The following is a 16,898-nucleotide window of genomic DNA, read 5'->3' as shown; positions in this document are numbered from 1 at the left end:
TGTATCACTAAAACATATATTAAAAGTCTGTTCTTTTTCTACAAATGAAATTTTAAAAAAATGGAATTCCATGAAAAGCTTAATGGATTTTCTCCTTTAAAGAGAAGCCTACACAGTTTAAGTTTTATGCTCACTTCAGTTGTGCAAAAGCATTACCATCTGTTTTTTAAAATTTTAAAACCTGTAACTTCTCTATAGTTTCCAGCTTAAATAGTTCCCTGTTGCTTCGTGTTTTGTAGAATTTTTAGTTTTATAAAAAAGAGAAATTAAAAAATTACTAAAACTCATGTTATAGCAGAGAATAGTGAATGCAGATTGAAGAGAGAGTTTGAATACACTTTTGTAACATGGATATTCCTTTTATGGTAACCATTTTAATAGTGCTGTAAAAAGTCGTGAAACGATAGTAAAAGCATCCCAGTGAAGAAAGATTTGTGCAAATGTCAGCTGTGAACAGAGAGTGTGAATTTGAGGCAAAGTGATATGAGTTCACGTCCATCTCATTTTCCTGTGAAGTAAGGGCTGATTTAAACCCTTGTCATGTAATAACTCATCTTCACAGTGGCTCTCCTTATTCGTATTTCAAATAAGCACAAACACTATGCTTACGTTCAACTCAGTCTTTTAGCAAGTGGTTTAGAGAAGTATGAGGCCCTTCCTGCTTTTATAAATCATCTCCATCATCTGTGCTAAAGCTGCTTCTCCTGCTGCTCTCTTTCGATGCGGCTGGGGACGTGGAGGACAAGAGCGGGTCTGTTCCAAATGGCGACACCGTGTCGTCCAGTAAAATTTCCTCTAGTCGTTGCTCTTCTTTTAAAGCTGCGCTGAAGGACAAATCCGTGAAGTGTGAAAGTGGATCAGAAAAGGCTGTAGATCCATCGCAAATGTCAGAATTTGGTCCATGTGCCAGAGGCATTTGTTGAGAGTACTCTACAGAGTTCTCCTCTGGATAAGACTGTTGCTTGATGACCTGTGCAGCTAAATCGACAGCGCTGAGTGAAGACATGACTGGAAGGCCGTGTGCACGTGCCTGGATCTCTAGCTCCTAATATTTTGAACAAAAACAATTAGATAATGACTTTAAAAGACAAAACAGTGTCTTCAGTACTATTGCAATAAGTATACGGATCATACGTGCAAATTAATTATATCTTTTGTCCAGTTGTGAGACTGCATTTTAAAATATGAAATTGTTAATCTGTGAAAATTTGCCACTCGAGTGTTTTTATTTCCTCTCCTGTCGTTAAGCGACTGTCCTATAGCAACATGAGGTAGGACAGCCTCTCTAAAATCATTGTGTATTGAACCCAATAAAGGTGAGAGAAAAACGTCGCAACTTTCTAGTTCGTTATCCACTGCTATCCAGAGAAACAGAAGATACTTTACTTGACGATGCTTATGATATACAGATATATGTGTAAATCACCATATATAAGACAATTGTTTTTATGTCTGTCTGTCTGTCTATCTAACTCATCTTCATATGTATCTATATTAAAATCTTTCATTTCAAGCCATGCAGGGCCATATTCTGCTCCTTCATGTCACAAGCAGATATAACAGGGCACACTATACCCAAGGAAGTGTAACGTGTGAAATGGTTACAAAGGGAAAATGAAAATACCGAAGGGAATTTTGTGTCCAGTATTGATTTTTGGCTGCAGGGATATACTTTTTTGCTTCCTTTTTTGTCTTTCTCTTTCTCTAATACATACATAAGGAAACTGTTTGTACAAATACTTTATTAACTTTCCATGTATTCCTTTATGTAAGGTCTATTTATCAAAGGAATTTCCTAGAAATCTAAAAAATACTCCCTCCCCAATATACATAGCAATAAATAGAGAAAGCCAATTTATTTTTAATAAATGTTATTTGGGGAAAAATTATATAGATTAATAAAATTTGATGAGAGATAAGTACTGAGAAAGCTTTGTAGTTCGTGGTGACACTCTTATACAAACCTGAATTCGGAGCAGAAGTCTTCTGTTAGCATGCTCTAATTTCTTCTGCCTGTGTTCTAATTCTCTGGCTCTCTGTTGTTCTTTTTGTAGCCACTTGATGTACTCCACTGATGCTTTTAAAATAGTTCCTTTGTTCCAGCGCATATCACTGCAGAATGTAGAGATAACCTTTTCACAATTGTGCATGTCAGCAGAATTCATAAGAACTTACAAAATCTTTTACATTAATATGAAATAATGATTTACATGACTATTATTCACTCTTAGATATTATTGCTTCTGAATGGAAATTTTAATAGAATAGTTAAGAAGCCCTTATATAGTAAAATTAATCCCAGAATGAAAATAAGTGTCAAAAGAAAGTAATAAAGTGACTTTTTGTGGGAGAGCTAAATGCAATATCATGATTCTACCATTACAGTTTTTATATTTTTAGTGAAAATTGCTTTTATTATTAACTCTAAGATTAAAATCTATGTGCAGTATTTCTGCATTAATGAACTAGGAAATATACATTACTGAGGACTTAAGCCTAAATTTTTAAAGATCATTTTGAATATACTACTCCTTTTACCTGACTTACTAATGAGGTTGCTTTTATGCTTGTTGAGAAAAAAATGGTCTGTGCTGAATGCCACTCCTCATTGATGATAGACCAGACAAATCACACTTTGGTAACCATAATGGCCATGGAATGATAAAAATCCCATTCAAAAGTCTTGAAACAATATAAACCAAGTTAAAATCCACAGCTACATGCAGACCTCAACTCAAAATAAGAGCCTTGCAAAAAAATAAGATTTGATCTGTCCATCATTCAGGAAATCATGGTTTAACTTCCAGTTTACAAGCAGTCTTACTAACAACAATACATTTGTTCAAACGCATCTAATCAAGGACTTTCATGTACCTCTTTATCAACTTTCCATGTATTCTTTTATGTAAGGTCTTGGATGCCTTGGAACAAGAACAAAATTTCTTGAAAATGTTTAATTTCTAGTAAAGTTCAGTATTTTATGATATAGGATGGGCCCGCTGCATTAAATATACAGACAAAAGGGTTTATCCAAACTGTCCACTGCACTGAAAGGTGGCTTAGACTGAGCAAAAGATTGGCAGAGGTTCTGGTCCTATAAAGCAACCTTTAGAGAAGGAAAAAGCTGTTTAAACCGGTAAGAATCTGAGGTTGGGAGTGATGAGTGACAAGTGTCCATCTTAGTGCATTTTATTTTAGCACCTATTCCAAATACACATATTTATATGCTGGCATTTATAGAGTCAAAAAGAAATATAAATTACACTCCAGTCAATCATCACTTTCCATTATTCCTCAGTTGCTTTAGTTAACGAGACTTGCTCCTACACACATGCTCACCTGTGGTGAGTAAAACTGTGATCTGGAGTGGATTTATTGCAGAAGTGTCTGTGCTTTACATTCAGCCTCTCAGAGTAAATACCTAAGGAACCTTGCACCCTTACCCCACGGCCAACCAGCCTTAAAGACTTCCACTAAGGCTGTTGTCTTTCTACTGAATGTATAGGGCAAAAGCTAGGCAGGTACAGGATTTGGGGACCCAGACCACCTGGCCTTTCCCTGTACTAGGGATAAAGCCTTATGGGGCTGATAGCTTTAAAGATGCTCAGAAGAATATGCAAAATTATTTGTGATAAAGCATCACAAATAGTTTTTAATGTAGTGTTTTAATCTAGTGTTTAATCATATCCTAGAATTTAGATCATTTGCTAGAGATTTGGGAGAACCAGCTTTTTGATCGAAGGGGGCTCGAATTCACATCTCCGTCCTCTCCGGGCAGCTCACAAACCACGGGGTCCCAACACAACAGGACCTCCCCTCGTCTCAGTGATGTGGGCTAGGAATGCACAGCTTTTGGGATTAGAAGGCGAGGAGGTCAGAGAGAAAATAATTCTTGTCTCAGACCCTGCTGTCTACAAAGCCAAAACATCAGAGGCTGCTCACTGAAGTGCTTGTGTATTCTCATTTAGACCATTCCTGGTCAAAAAAACTAAAGCAGAGGTGGGAATGGGAGCCAAGAGCAGAACCTGCCTCCCTCATGACAGCTGAATCATCTCTTGGCAGTCCCTCTGCCTCCTCCTTCCTCTCCCTGTACTCCTTGCCCAGGTGGGAGGATGGAACACTTCCCTGCCAGCAGTCCTGCCACGGACTCCCTCCTAGGAGAGGACTTTCTCCTCACATGTGGGATACCTATGTTCAAACTGCAAAGGTTAAGGAAGTTTTTAGTACACATGATGCTTACTTTCTGGACAAATCTTTGACTGCCATCACCACATTGTAATCTTTTTTTCTTCAGACCTCTTTGGAAAGTTAGGTAAAATACCGAGAGGTCCCTATTTACGCTTGAATTGTGGTGGAGTTTGAAAGGCAGTGAGATGCCAGTCTGTCTACACCAGAGCACTCCTGAATAAATAGGAGCAGCTAAAGTTAGGAGGACAACAACATTTCAAACTGGGAATCTCCACTGCCATCTTAGATATGAGCTATATATAGCTCAGAATTACAGTAGGTTTTTGTTTAATTTCAAGTGAAAATGACTGATTTAGGACATTTTCATGGCAACTTTGAAAAGCGCTACAGTAATAAGAAAACCTATAGCATAAACTCTGGAGAAACACAATTTGCCTAAGCAAGGAGGGTTAGCTCCTCCTAGTGTGTAATTAAGACAAAACTGATGGTCTGAACATAAAATGTAGCACTATGAAATTAGAAATTAATCCATAGCTGACAAAATGGAAATAATTAAGACATATAACAGCAGGAGGAAAATATGCATATATCACATATTTGGCAAACATTTCATTGTGACTTCACAAACAATTTCATGGCAGTTATAAAATGTTATGAATTCAAAATCAAATTCAGACAAAACTATTTTTGGTTTTTTTTTTCTGATTGACATATGAATAAGCCATATATTCATGACTGTATTTGGAATCTTTTTGTGATGAAATTCATTCATGTTACACATAATTGACAACCTTTGTGATATTGCTTACTTATAGTTCATGTTCATAGTTCATAGATATTTCTTGTTGTAATATTTACAAATTTGAGAAGCAAAACTATCATGGAGTTCTAGAATGAAAATGCTGTGGTTACTATTATCATTTAAGAGACACTGTTATTTTATGTGCATGTGTCTCTGTGTGTGCGTGTATCCCAAATATCTTCTACATCTCTACTCACATATACACATATTGGTTGGTGTCTTATTAAATGAGGAATATTGAAGTTAAATCTTCCAATCTCTGAAGGCAACACAGCAAAGCATCAGCTGGCAACCTTAGAAGTCAACGTCTTTCACTCCGTGTCTCTCTATAGCAGGAGCAAAAGAAAATACTGAAGATGTCTGTGCTGGTTCTGCATCGCAGACACTCTCCATCCACTTTAACCCAGAGCACCATGCAGCAGTCACAGGACAGTGCTATGGAGAAACAGAGGCTCTTTGCAGATGTGCAGGGTTGGAAGAGTAGCAATATAACTAGTGAGGATGAAGGCAAATGGGGGGAATGGCATGGGGAGGTGCCTGCATAGCAATAGTCTGCAATGCATCTAGCTCTGCTTAGCAGGCAGGCAAGCAGATTCATCTATGATGGGAAGAATAAAACATCTCAGCATTTGAACCTGGATTAAATCCAAGCCCAGCAAGCGCATTAGAAGAATTCAAAAATTCTCTGATCAGTTATTGGTTTTCTGTTATTTCTCTGAAAATGCTGAATTCTAAATTGGGTGCAAATAAAGTTATCTGAAAAATGATAAAAGTAGCACTAGGAAATTGTGGTTTTTGCTTTTTAGAGATTTATATACTATCCTTGCTCAATATATAATAGAGATAACATTTGAAATGACAAGGCCTACAAACCCATTTGAGAACCTTTGAAAACTGAGCAGCCACTAGCAGCTAGTCATTTTATTGGAAACTGCTTTATGAAAACAGACAAAACAGTTGCATTCATAACTGTTTTGGACCTGTGAGGTTCGATATAAATCAACTACTCTTTGGAGACGGCAGGAATTATTTTTTTCATTTTACTCTTTCACTGTCTCTTAATTCCTTTCTTTTTTTTTTTTCCCTTATTCTTCATTTTTATTGTATGTATGTAAGGCTCCATCCCATAAATACTGAAACACATGCGAAACTCTATACGTGAAACAGGTCAGTTGAGAGCAGTAAGAAGTTTTGCAGGTCTGGTCATCAACAATGACCTCTGCAAAGGAGGATTGTGTCTTTGTCTCTGTGTGTACATGTGGTACCATAATTTGAAATTTTTAGCAAGGCACGCACACGTTATCTAGTTTAATTAACAGAGGTCTACCACACTTAACATGATTTGCATGGAAAAGTAGCAAATGCATAAAAAACACATTGTGTTTAACTAGTTGCTGAACCTTAGCTCCTCCAGCTGAATCTCTCTACAAATCTCTAATACCCAGACCAAAACACGTAGCTCCCACTTAGGAGAGTTTCTCATTTAGGAGAAAAGAAACATAGCAATGAGACTGATCTTCAGCTCATTTCCATTAAGGTAACTTTGTTGAAGTCAAAAGAGCTTCACTGGTTTACACAAGTTGAACTCCTGTAGGAAGGACAAGAGCATCTGATCATCTAAGATTAAAACTAATTAACGAAAACAGAGCTTGGGAGAGGGCGATAGTCACAGAGATTGCCAGCCATAAAGCAGTTACTAATAACAAACACATTTGTGAGGTTGAAACTATGTTTGCAGACCATTTCTTTCCCTATTTCTGAGAAATTAGCTTTAAACTATGCTTGCTCAAAGAAATACTTCGAAGGTCTTTGAACTTGTTTTGATGACCTGCACAATTACAAAGTGTATTCTCCTGAAAGGGGCAGCAGGTTTCCGTTTTATAATAGCATAAGTGTACACAAGCTCTTCCTTTACAAGAAATGTGGCGGTGCTGGCCGTTAGCGGGTCGGTCCACAGACAACAGACAGAAGGTCAGGCACAGGCAGGTGCAGACAGCAGAGAGAGAGTAAGAGCAACCCACTACTTCTGCCCAAATCCTCAGTGGTTCTCTTAACATCCTGGTTCTGTAAAATTACTAGAATTCTTAAGGGACAGGGTTTTTTCCTTAGTATTTCTGGTAATTTTTGTCCCGCTACCGTAAAACTGTTCTCGCATAGGCATTTCTAGACTCTATTACAACGTAAAGTCCTGTTAACCTAAAACTGTGCTCTGAAAGGCTAAACACAAAGAAACCATGAATGGAAAGGTAGATATATTTAAAGGAGCAGGTTATGAGTTTTTCAGCAAAATATGACTGGGTATTTTGGGTCTTTTTTTAATTCTATTTTTAAATTATTCTGTATAACTGTTTTGCATTTCTGAATCATCTACCTGGATATCTAAACATTGAAAATTAAACAAAAGAGTCAAAGTTCTTTGCAACATATGCTTATCTCCATTTTCTAATGCTGATGAAATGAACTTAAAACACCCATTCATTTAAGTAATGTAATCCACACTTTTCATAATTAAATTAAAAAAAAAAAGTGAAAAGAATAGGGGTTTAAGCCAGTCAAAGGAAAGTCCCTGCAGAAGCTTTGCAGGAGCCAAATAAGTTCACTATGTAACTAACAAAACAAAAGTGAAATAAAAACCCCATACACCACTTCTAAGACATATAAATCATAAAAGCTTTCCAAATAGTATCAAAAATGTCCTTTTCTGTTCCTGAGTCTGAACATAATCTTCTTGAAGCAAGCCATCTGGAACAGGCATGCTAACCACAATGGCTTAGTTATAGTAGTATTTGCTCTTCAATGCAAAGGCTGATTTGCTTCACTGTCATTAGTCCAAGCATCAGAAAGGTTTCTCCTTCTACAGCTAAGTTCCCACTATAAGAAGAATCTTCTAAAATCAATATATGAGGTGAAAATGTTATGTGTGATAAATATTACAGGTAAAGTATTGTAAAGAGATGATACATCTCTTTCTTTCAAAGAAGAAGAGGGCAGTAAGGTGTTATGAAGGAAAAAGCAAGAACTGAAAGAGAGGGTAAGGACACTGAGTTATGATTTGGCAACACTTTGACCATGCCAGAAAGAATTAATAATTTTGATCTGCTCAGCCAACAAAACAACATGGTCAAATTAATGTATTTCCACCTACATTAACACGTGGAATATAAAATATTCTACCAAATATATATTTTTAAAAGTGTTCATTTATACTTCTTTGGATTAATTTAACCAAGCTATAGCAAAGTTATGTTATAACCTACTTTTTCAAAAACATCCTCCACCTTTTGATGCCTCTTTTTTCTTAAGAGCAACTTGAAAGCTTTTAAATAGGCCTATTTTCAAAAGGACTACTGATTACCAGCCTTTTGAAGACAGCAGTCCTCAGAACATGAGACACTTAAGTTCACCTCGTGCTTTTGTAAACATAAGCCACTTTGGGACTGTCACACTATTGAACTCAGTCATGGGCTTGCAAACTAAAACAAGAAAAAGCGACATCTTCAGGATCTATACCTGAAACTTTTTCATCAGGCAACAACACCAAAATCTGTAGGTAAAATCCATCATCCACTTACTGGAGCAAAATTATAGGTCCAGATCATTCATTTTAAGAAGATCTTAAGTGATTGCTCTAGGTATTACTGTTTTGAGTAAGTTCATAAACTAAACCTGAATCCAGACCAAAATATGTAACTGAAACACCTCTGTAGGCAATCAAAAACAGCAACTGGAATTTGTACCTCATGCCCATTTTTAATTGCAGTATAACTTGCTTCCATTATTGCTTTATAGCTGCAAACCAACAGTGCCATCCACTGTTTTTCTGAGAAATCTTTCAATTATTTGCCCAAATGGTCTTGAATACTGAAAGATGCACCAGCAAAATAAAACTCTTCTACAAGTCTGTGTTCGCAATGGATCACATTTGGCCAAAACTTTATTTAGGTACTTAAAGCACTTATTTTAACTCAGCTGTAGTACCTAATTCTATATTAATAACAAGAACATGCCCATTTATCTAATCTTGAGTGGATGCTGTAGAAGGAGCTGAGTTCATGAATTCTCTAAAATGAATGCAGTATGTTAACTTTCTCTCTGGTGATTTCACTCCAAGTAGCTTGTTATGCCAACCTTGTACTTATGTAAGTATCACACAGCTTTATATTGTTATAGAAATCCTTAATATAATAAAATGTTTCTTACTCCTAAGGAAAAAAAAAAGGCTGAAATATCAATAGATGTTTTCATTTGAAGTATCATGCAGGTCTGTACTGACATATAAATGATAAAGACAGAATCTGTATAATCAATTTTATGTGAGTCACAATCATACTAGTGCATGGTCTTAAGGCTTCCCTGAGTGACATGAGAAATCTAAGGCTAAGGTTCAACGTTAAATATCACACTGAATTGTTACTGCTAATCCTGCAATAGGCTTTCCTACTGAGGTGGCTTTTTTCATATTGATGACAAATATAAGCTTTAAGGGAATGCAGGTATAGTTTAAGCAATATGCATTTTGTGCTACTGTAAGTATATGCATTAGTATAAAATGCTATTATTATAGCAATTATAGCAATTATTATTTTTATCCTTGCATTTTAGGACTGTTGTTTTCCCTGCACTGAGTGGAGGACTTTTGAAAAATGCTTACTCTACAGAGTCTTAAGCTGATTTTTTTTTTCTTAGGCAAAGGGCAGACAGTGACAACATGCATTTTGTTTTATCCCACTAGAGGGCTCATGGCAAGGGCCGAAAGCATCAGTCCTTCCTTCTCCAGAGACACCACACAAGTGCACCCAGGGACAGAGGGCTGAACTCTCTGTTGTTTGGCTTATCTTCTTTTTTTCTTCTTTTTGGTTTTGTGTGCTTTTTGGGTTTTTTTTCCCCTGATGTGGCAGTCTCTCTTAAACACCCTGGAATTGCTTTCATTTTATTATCTTTCCACATAAGTTTTCCCAACAGACACTAAAAATCTGTCAAAGGTTTGTTACTTTAACAGCTTGATCTGAGCCAGTGACCCAGCATGGAAGATTTTGTATCCCATTACTCAATCCTATAGCCAGTATATGCAACTGTCTTTTTTTCCTGTATTTAAACTATAAACATTATTATAGGAAGGATGGTTGAACTCACGGATCATTAGACTTGGGGATGAGTGTGCCAAGCTCCTTGATTCGGTAATTAATATTATACCTTCTTCTTCTCTCAACTGTTAAAAACAAACAGTTACTATTTTTATGGTGAAATATTCTTGGAGAAATTCAGCATAAACATTTTAATTAGTTAAAAACAAGACAGTCAATGTACAGAAAATTTCTTCTTCAAATAGAAGTCCCAACATGATCTCTTACCTGTCTCTGACTTACTCTCAGGTCAAACTCCATGATTAGTACCATCTCTTACCCTACCTGTAGATTTTTTCCCCATTTACAGTTAGACTCTCTTACAGTTAGAGAGAATGAAAAAGTCACATATTGTCTAAATATGAGCTAATGCTTCTTTTTTTTCTGATGTTTATGTATCCTTTCTCCACCCTGCTCCCACACAATGGAGTTTTCAGCTTAGTGGAATTTGCTGATGAGTTCAATGGGGACACAAGACAACTCATCCAGTGTTTCATATTTTGTCACAACTCCTGCTACAGATCATGGTTAACAGCTTCATTATCTCTTATCTACTGTTATCAGCATTGCAAACCACGGAGAGGGCATAACTGCAACCATATCCCTTCACTGAAACTGAGAAAGACTAGGTACCAGAAAGAGTTCATTCCCGGCACATTTGTTTCCTTCGATGATGGACAGCATAAGTGTATTTACAACAACTTTTAAAACACACAGAAAATGAAGAAAAACCTCATTTAAACAATAAAAAAATATTTTATGTATTTAAATTTATGCTTCTTCTAGGACAAACTATGTCTACTACCTTGGTTTACTTGCGGTTTAATTAAAAAGAAAAAAGAGCACTTAAAGTTCAATTTCCTAATTTTGAACATAAGTACAAAAACCTGGTCCTTAGAGCCTCGTAGAGCTAAATTAGAAGTGTGCAGTCAAGGGAAGCCTGGTGGGTCTTCCCAGGCTGACCTCAACCTTCTCACAGTGATATGAACATATCGCTTTCAGTCTCAGCCCCACCACATGAATCACTTTTCATTCCTTACTTCCTCCAATACATAAAGGTATTTTTTCTTCCTGTCTATGTGAGGTTCTTAGGTTTGTGTGGCAGTCAGCTATCTCCTCCCTAGCTGATTCCAGTTCAGGCAACTCCCTAGTTATTTACCCTGGTGAAGTGCTCTGCCTTCAGATGTATTATCTTGTCTTACTCTCTCTAGAAACAGGAATTTCACTCAACAGATTAAAGCATCTCAGGTTTTGTAGTCATGATTCACATATTCAGGAAACAGAGTTATAATCCTCCTGAGTGTACTGTTAAGTGACCCCTTGCATCCCATTGACGTGAATGTGCTGGATCTTGTAGGAGAACACAGTGTACATAAGCACATAGCAACTGAGCAATTTAAAAGATGCATTTCAGTTATGTTGGCAAAATAATGGCAGGGCAAAAATAGTTAAAGAATGTGCATTAACTATACAATCACATAATAGCTGTTGTTTAATTAATATTTACAGTGTGAAAAAGCTCTGCAAGAGACTCATCAAAAAGTAGTCAACTAAACGTTGGCTATAAAACAAGGCAAAGAAAAAATTTGCTTTACAAACGGACACTTACAATATTCTTTTTCTTTCTATTTTTGTAGTTTTTTTCCTGAAAATAAACTCCAAATGATTGTGCTAGTGAATTAGGGGGAAAATTTTGAAGCTCATAAAAGTGTTTCAATAGAACTTTCCTGATTTATGTCTGTTGCAGTTCCAGTGGTATCCTAAGTTATCAATAATATTTCAAGTACTAAATTATACCGAAGTCAAACCAGAAAATTAATTTTAAACTACATGGACAGGATGATCATATAGCAAACAAACATTACACCCTTAATTCTTTGTTTGGAAAAAGAAAAAAAAAAACACAAAACAAAACAAATCAAAAACCAAAACCAAAACCAAAATACATTTAGTAATGGTTTAAACTCTTGCTGTTACAAGAAGAAGAGATTGCATTTTTTAAATCTGAATCCCTTTTCATGGTTTCATTGAGGATCCAGTCTTTCAAAAGGAACATTTTTCTAGTTCCTCCTTGCTATGAGGAGGTACAAGAACATTTCTGTAAAATGTGGACCTTAATTCAACCTGAAACATGAATGTTTGTAAAAATCAGTTTTTGAAAACTGCTTTTTCAGATCACCTCTAAAAAACCTGGTACTCATAAAAGAGTAAATCACACTAATAAAGCCTTTATATGTAATGCATTAATATGTCCAAGCCATCAGATAATAGAGCTACCTCCAGAGAGACTTGGAGCTCTGAAGTATACACCTGGAGTCAAACCAGAAGAGATGTTGCATGTCTGTGTGTTATCATCCTGGCATACAGCCTTCAGCTCAGTTGCCAGTGGTGAGGGACAGTTCTCAGACATGTCTTCTGTGTTCAGGAAGGATGATCTCAGAGCCAAAATAAGCAATGGAGGCAATGGTAAGTTCTGGTATCCCTAATGTACGCGTGTGCCTGTCTTTTCCCTTCTCACAGTTCAGGACAACTCCCACCCACCACTTTTCCTAGTCCAGCAAAAACTCCCCATTCCTGCACAAACAAGATAAGCAGCAGCTGCACTGACACTTCAGAGAAGATGTGATAGCAACAGGCCTAAAAATCTACATGGTCTATCTGTAATCCACAAAAACATACCGACAGAAATAAGGATGCCTTCTGGAAACACTAAGTAGCAGGAAGTGGTCCACAGTGGTTGCTAGCACATTGTACCAGTGGATGTATACTTCCAGTTATGTAATTTCATGCAAGTAAATCCCTCTAAGATTAATGGCATAGCCAGAGAACAAAGATATAAATAAGAGAACAAAGATATAAATAGTGGCTATTAACTAATTACCTATTTAGGTTTAAATTCATAGAATTCATAGACTATTTCAAGTTGGAAGGGACTCATAAGGATCACTGAGTCCAACTTCCAGATTATTTCGGCTAGAAAAAGTGGAAAGCAGAACTGGAAAATGTGATTGCTTTATTCAACACTTTGCAAAAAGAATCCTTCAGGTTTTTTGTTTCAAATTACTCTTCAGAGGGAAAAATTCCCTAATTTTATAGGCAATATTCTTTCAGCAATAAAAACGATTTTTTTTTCTATTCTGGATAAACGAAAATGTTGTTTATTTTTACACATTTAATATTTAGACACCAAACTATGAATTTCACTATGTTCTAAGCCTAAAGTACAGAAGACTATTCCTCTAGAACCGAAATGCCTAACATCTGTACGTAGCTGCACTGTTCTCCATAAAGGAAACAGAAGTGTATCCCAGCCTACAGAGGGTAGGGGGCCTGTGTATCAGAGCAGAGTCAGAACACTGTGAGTCTCACCCAGTCCTGCCCTGATCTCCATTTGTGACATACAATTTCTGCAATTTTAAGTGCTTAACTATCATTTAGAAGTTGTCTGATATCCTCTGTAATTTTTTTTTCCTTCCCATCACCCATAGAGAGATACAGCCTCTGGGTGCTTCAGTAAGGAAGTGTGAAGACTCTGGATTTGCACAGTTGTTTTATTCATCATCTCCTTTCTTGTCTGTTTTGCACTGTAATTCTTAGAGACAACATCAAGTAAAGTGTGCAGGATACATGTACAACTGTAGAATAAAAACATAGTAGCAGGAGATGATATGGAAAGAAATTCATTACAATATGCTAAGTATTTTGAAAGACAAAAGTCAAAGACAGAAATTAATTTCAGGGAAGAAAGCTGTGTGGTTGGCTGTGTTTGCAGACTGAGTTCAATTTGATTACCGTGGTAAGATGCTGATGTAGAAGAGCAGAGACATGGTAGCTAATGTATGTTATTTCTGCATTCCCCATACATTTCATTTAATGAGGTGGAAGATGCACATATACTTACTGAGATTGTGGTTATCCTTTTTTTGTCTCTCCTTTGCCATTGCTCGTGTATCTGCTTCTGACAGAAAGTAACATTTATTAAAACAGCCCTTAAGTTGCAATTCCAGTACTTCTTTCACCTTTTCAAAATGGCCTCTTGTCACAAAGAGCAGCCTTCTAGTCTTTTTACTTCATTACTCTTTTTATGATTAAACAAGACAATAAGCAAATCTATATTCTACCAGCACTAAATTTTTGAGCAAGTCTGGCAGGTTGCTTGAGATTTTTTTATTGCACATTTTTTATTTAAGAACATAGAAATGCTATGGAGAGGTATTTTTCTCCAATTTGCTGTATTTTACATCAGGATAAAGCTTAAAATACACTAATGTGAATATGGATTTGTATATCCCATAATGCAAGAGTTAATCAGATTTGTAGAATATTGAACAAACTCGCTGTTTCCTCTGAGTGACGCTAACAAACTGTACATGGTTGTTAGCATTCTTTGGATTAATTGAATGTAACTTTTAAAGTTGTTAATCCACTAATATAGATTTACCTTGAATAGCCTTATTGTAAGGTTTTAAAGGAACCATTTGTTCTACCCTGGAACAAATTTAATGGATGATAATTTATTTATACCGTTGATCAGGAGCCAACATGTGGAAGAATCCACTATGTTTCCTAAAATAATTAGGTTTATTAGAAGCATGATGTTCATAAAAAACAGCGGGCAAACATGGTTTCTGAATTGCTGAAGAGTAGAACAGAAAGTAAACATTTCTCCTTGGTCTTTGTTCTTGTCCTTAAATGAAACTACAAACTGTGAAATTTTCAGGAATTTAATTATGGACATTTATATCATGGGTAAGATTTATTCAACTTTTAAGAGAAACACCATCACTTCTGAAATTATAAAATATTAAAATCTCAGAGTTCTTTTACCTGTGAGTTCCCTTTTTACTGGTAGATTAGCTGGGCAAGAAGCATTTGTGAGACCCATATTAGCTGGTGCCATTCCCTGGTCACTGTTATATATATCCAAAATGCTGCTAGATAGCTTGAGGGGTAGGAGGAGAAAAGAAGAATAAGACAAAAAAAAAATTAAGTTAAAAACTTAAAAGATTAAAAAAACATAATTCAAAACGTAAACTTCATTGAATATGTCTGGTGTTCTTTAGAAGGAGCTGTGTATATGTGTCTAAAGAGAAAGTTTGCCGTTATGTAGTATTAAGTAAAATTGAAAGTGAAGGGTCAGTCTGCCACCGTTCCATAAGCAGCTTTCTAAGTGCCGTTTGTGTGGGTTTCAGATGCAGAGTGATGGCAGGATATGGCCCCCAGTGCCTGTTTTTTAATTACTTCTATACAGTATTTTCCAATAACAGGATTACCACAACTGCACTTCAAACACAAATTAGGTTGAAAGTAAAAATAACCTTGCTGGTTTTGACCTACTCCCCAGTGATTTTTAACCACATCACTAAACTCTGAACTGGTACTTCATACTGTGCCTGGTTTAGCAGTATAAAGATTCAGTGACCCAGTTAGATGCAATAGTTAAAATTAGAGTGGACAGAATATCAAAGAATATGCTTTAAGGAAAAAAACTGTGCTGTTGTCAGGATAGACCAGATAACCTAATGGTTTTAACATGCATAACATATATGATCATGTATACCATTATCCTTATTACCTTCCAAAATGTAATATAACATTATTTAAATAAACCCATAGAATGCACTTTAAAAGACATTAGATTACTAAAGTATGTTTCTATGGATTCCAGATAATTACCCAAATATTACTTTTACTTGAATAATTTTACATATCTGAAATAACTGTAAAATATGTAGAAGTTTAGTAAAGAACAGTTCTGGCTTTGCTCAGTTTCTATGACCATATATACAACTTTTCAGCATTGATCATTATCTTATATATTTCTGTACGTTCATGTGAAAACAGCTGTACAAAAAGAGTCCAAGTCCAGGTTCACAAAAAACTAAGGCAATAAGAGCCTCTTTTTTTCATTTTATCATGCATACAAAGCTTGTGCAGACAATTTTTTCTTTTTTCAGGGCCAACATACAGGACTCAGACATTGAGTTTGGGTCCACCTGGCCAAGAAACAAAAAGGAGGAAAAAGTGGGTGAAAAAAGTGGGAAAATTGTGAGTAAAACTACTGACTTGAGACAGAAAATCATGAAAGGAAATTGGGAGTTATTTAAGAAAATTGCTTTTCATAGACAACAAAACATGTTTTTACAGATCTGCACCCATGGATCCTGAAACACCCTGGAGTTTTCCAGGCAGGTCACCAAGACACCAAGCGTAGGTCTGCTGGGAACCAGCTTTTTTTAGACTCTGATCATTTCTCTTCTTGTAGAGACTGTGAGCTTCACCACAAGTTATTCTGAATGGATGCACTTTCCCAATGACTTGCTTAGTGTGAAACTTTTCCATGGCAGTGCTTGCTATATTTTTATATTAAATCTGAAATTGTAAATAAGTTTTATTTTTAAATAATAATTTTACTAAATTAGCTAATAACTTTACTAGATAACTCTCAGATAATTATCTGAGAACCTAGTTTGTGTTAAATTCTCCTAGTTGTATAACCCACAATGAAATGAAGCAATCAGGATTCTTTTTGAATACACATAAATAATATGCTCATTTTTAAAGTAATTTGTAGAGGTTTATTACTTAAGAGAACTAACAATTCTTAAATATCATTAGAAATCACAACACCAAGTCAGTTCTGAAAATCTGCTTACATATTTGATCTCTCAACGAAAATACTTTTTTAAAGAATGTTTGGAATTCAGTTGAGTATTACTCAAGAACAAGCTATGTTTAATACGCAGGATTTGAACGCTAAGCGCATTCGCACATTAAGCACCTTT

At 35.9% G+C, this 16,898-nt stretch overlaps 1 protein-coding gene across 2 annotated transcripts in view; it reads right to left on the bottom strand.

The window, feature by feature from the left end:
- Positions 1-371: 371 nt before the first annotated feature.
- The window catches only part of TFEC (transcription factor EC), a 64,770-nt gene continuing 48,243 nt past the window's right edge, over positions 372-16,898 (bottom strand). Inside the window, exons 4-8 of one of the 2 annotated variants that reach the window (XM_075147355.1) lie at positions 14,941-15,055; positions 14,015-14,071; positions 10,124-10,199; positions 1,965-2,112; positions 372-1,045 (exon numbers count right to left, since the gene is read on the bottom strand). In XM_075147355.1, the coding sequence (XP_075003456.1) occupies positions 665-1,045; positions 1,965-2,112; positions 10,124-10,199; positions 14,015-14,071; positions 14,941-15,055 (777 nt within the window). In that variant the 3' untranslated portion in view covers positions 372-664. The remainder of the gene's footprint in view (positions 1,046-1,964; positions 2,113-10,123; positions 10,200-14,014; positions 14,072-14,940; positions 15,056-16,898) is intronic. The other variant, XM_075147365.1, reaches the window with a different exon arrangement.

Source organism: Calonectris borealis, chromosome 1 (genome assembly GCF_964195595.1).
Source record: "Calonectris borealis chromosome 1, bCalBor7.hap1.2, whole genome shotgun sequence".
NCBI classification, from domain to species: domain Eukaryota; kingdom Metazoa; phylum Chordata; class Aves; order Procellariiformes; family Procellariidae; genus Calonectris; species Calonectris borealis.
Note: the sequence above shows the minus strand (reverse complement) of the source record. Positions and strands in the feature narration are given on the sequence as shown.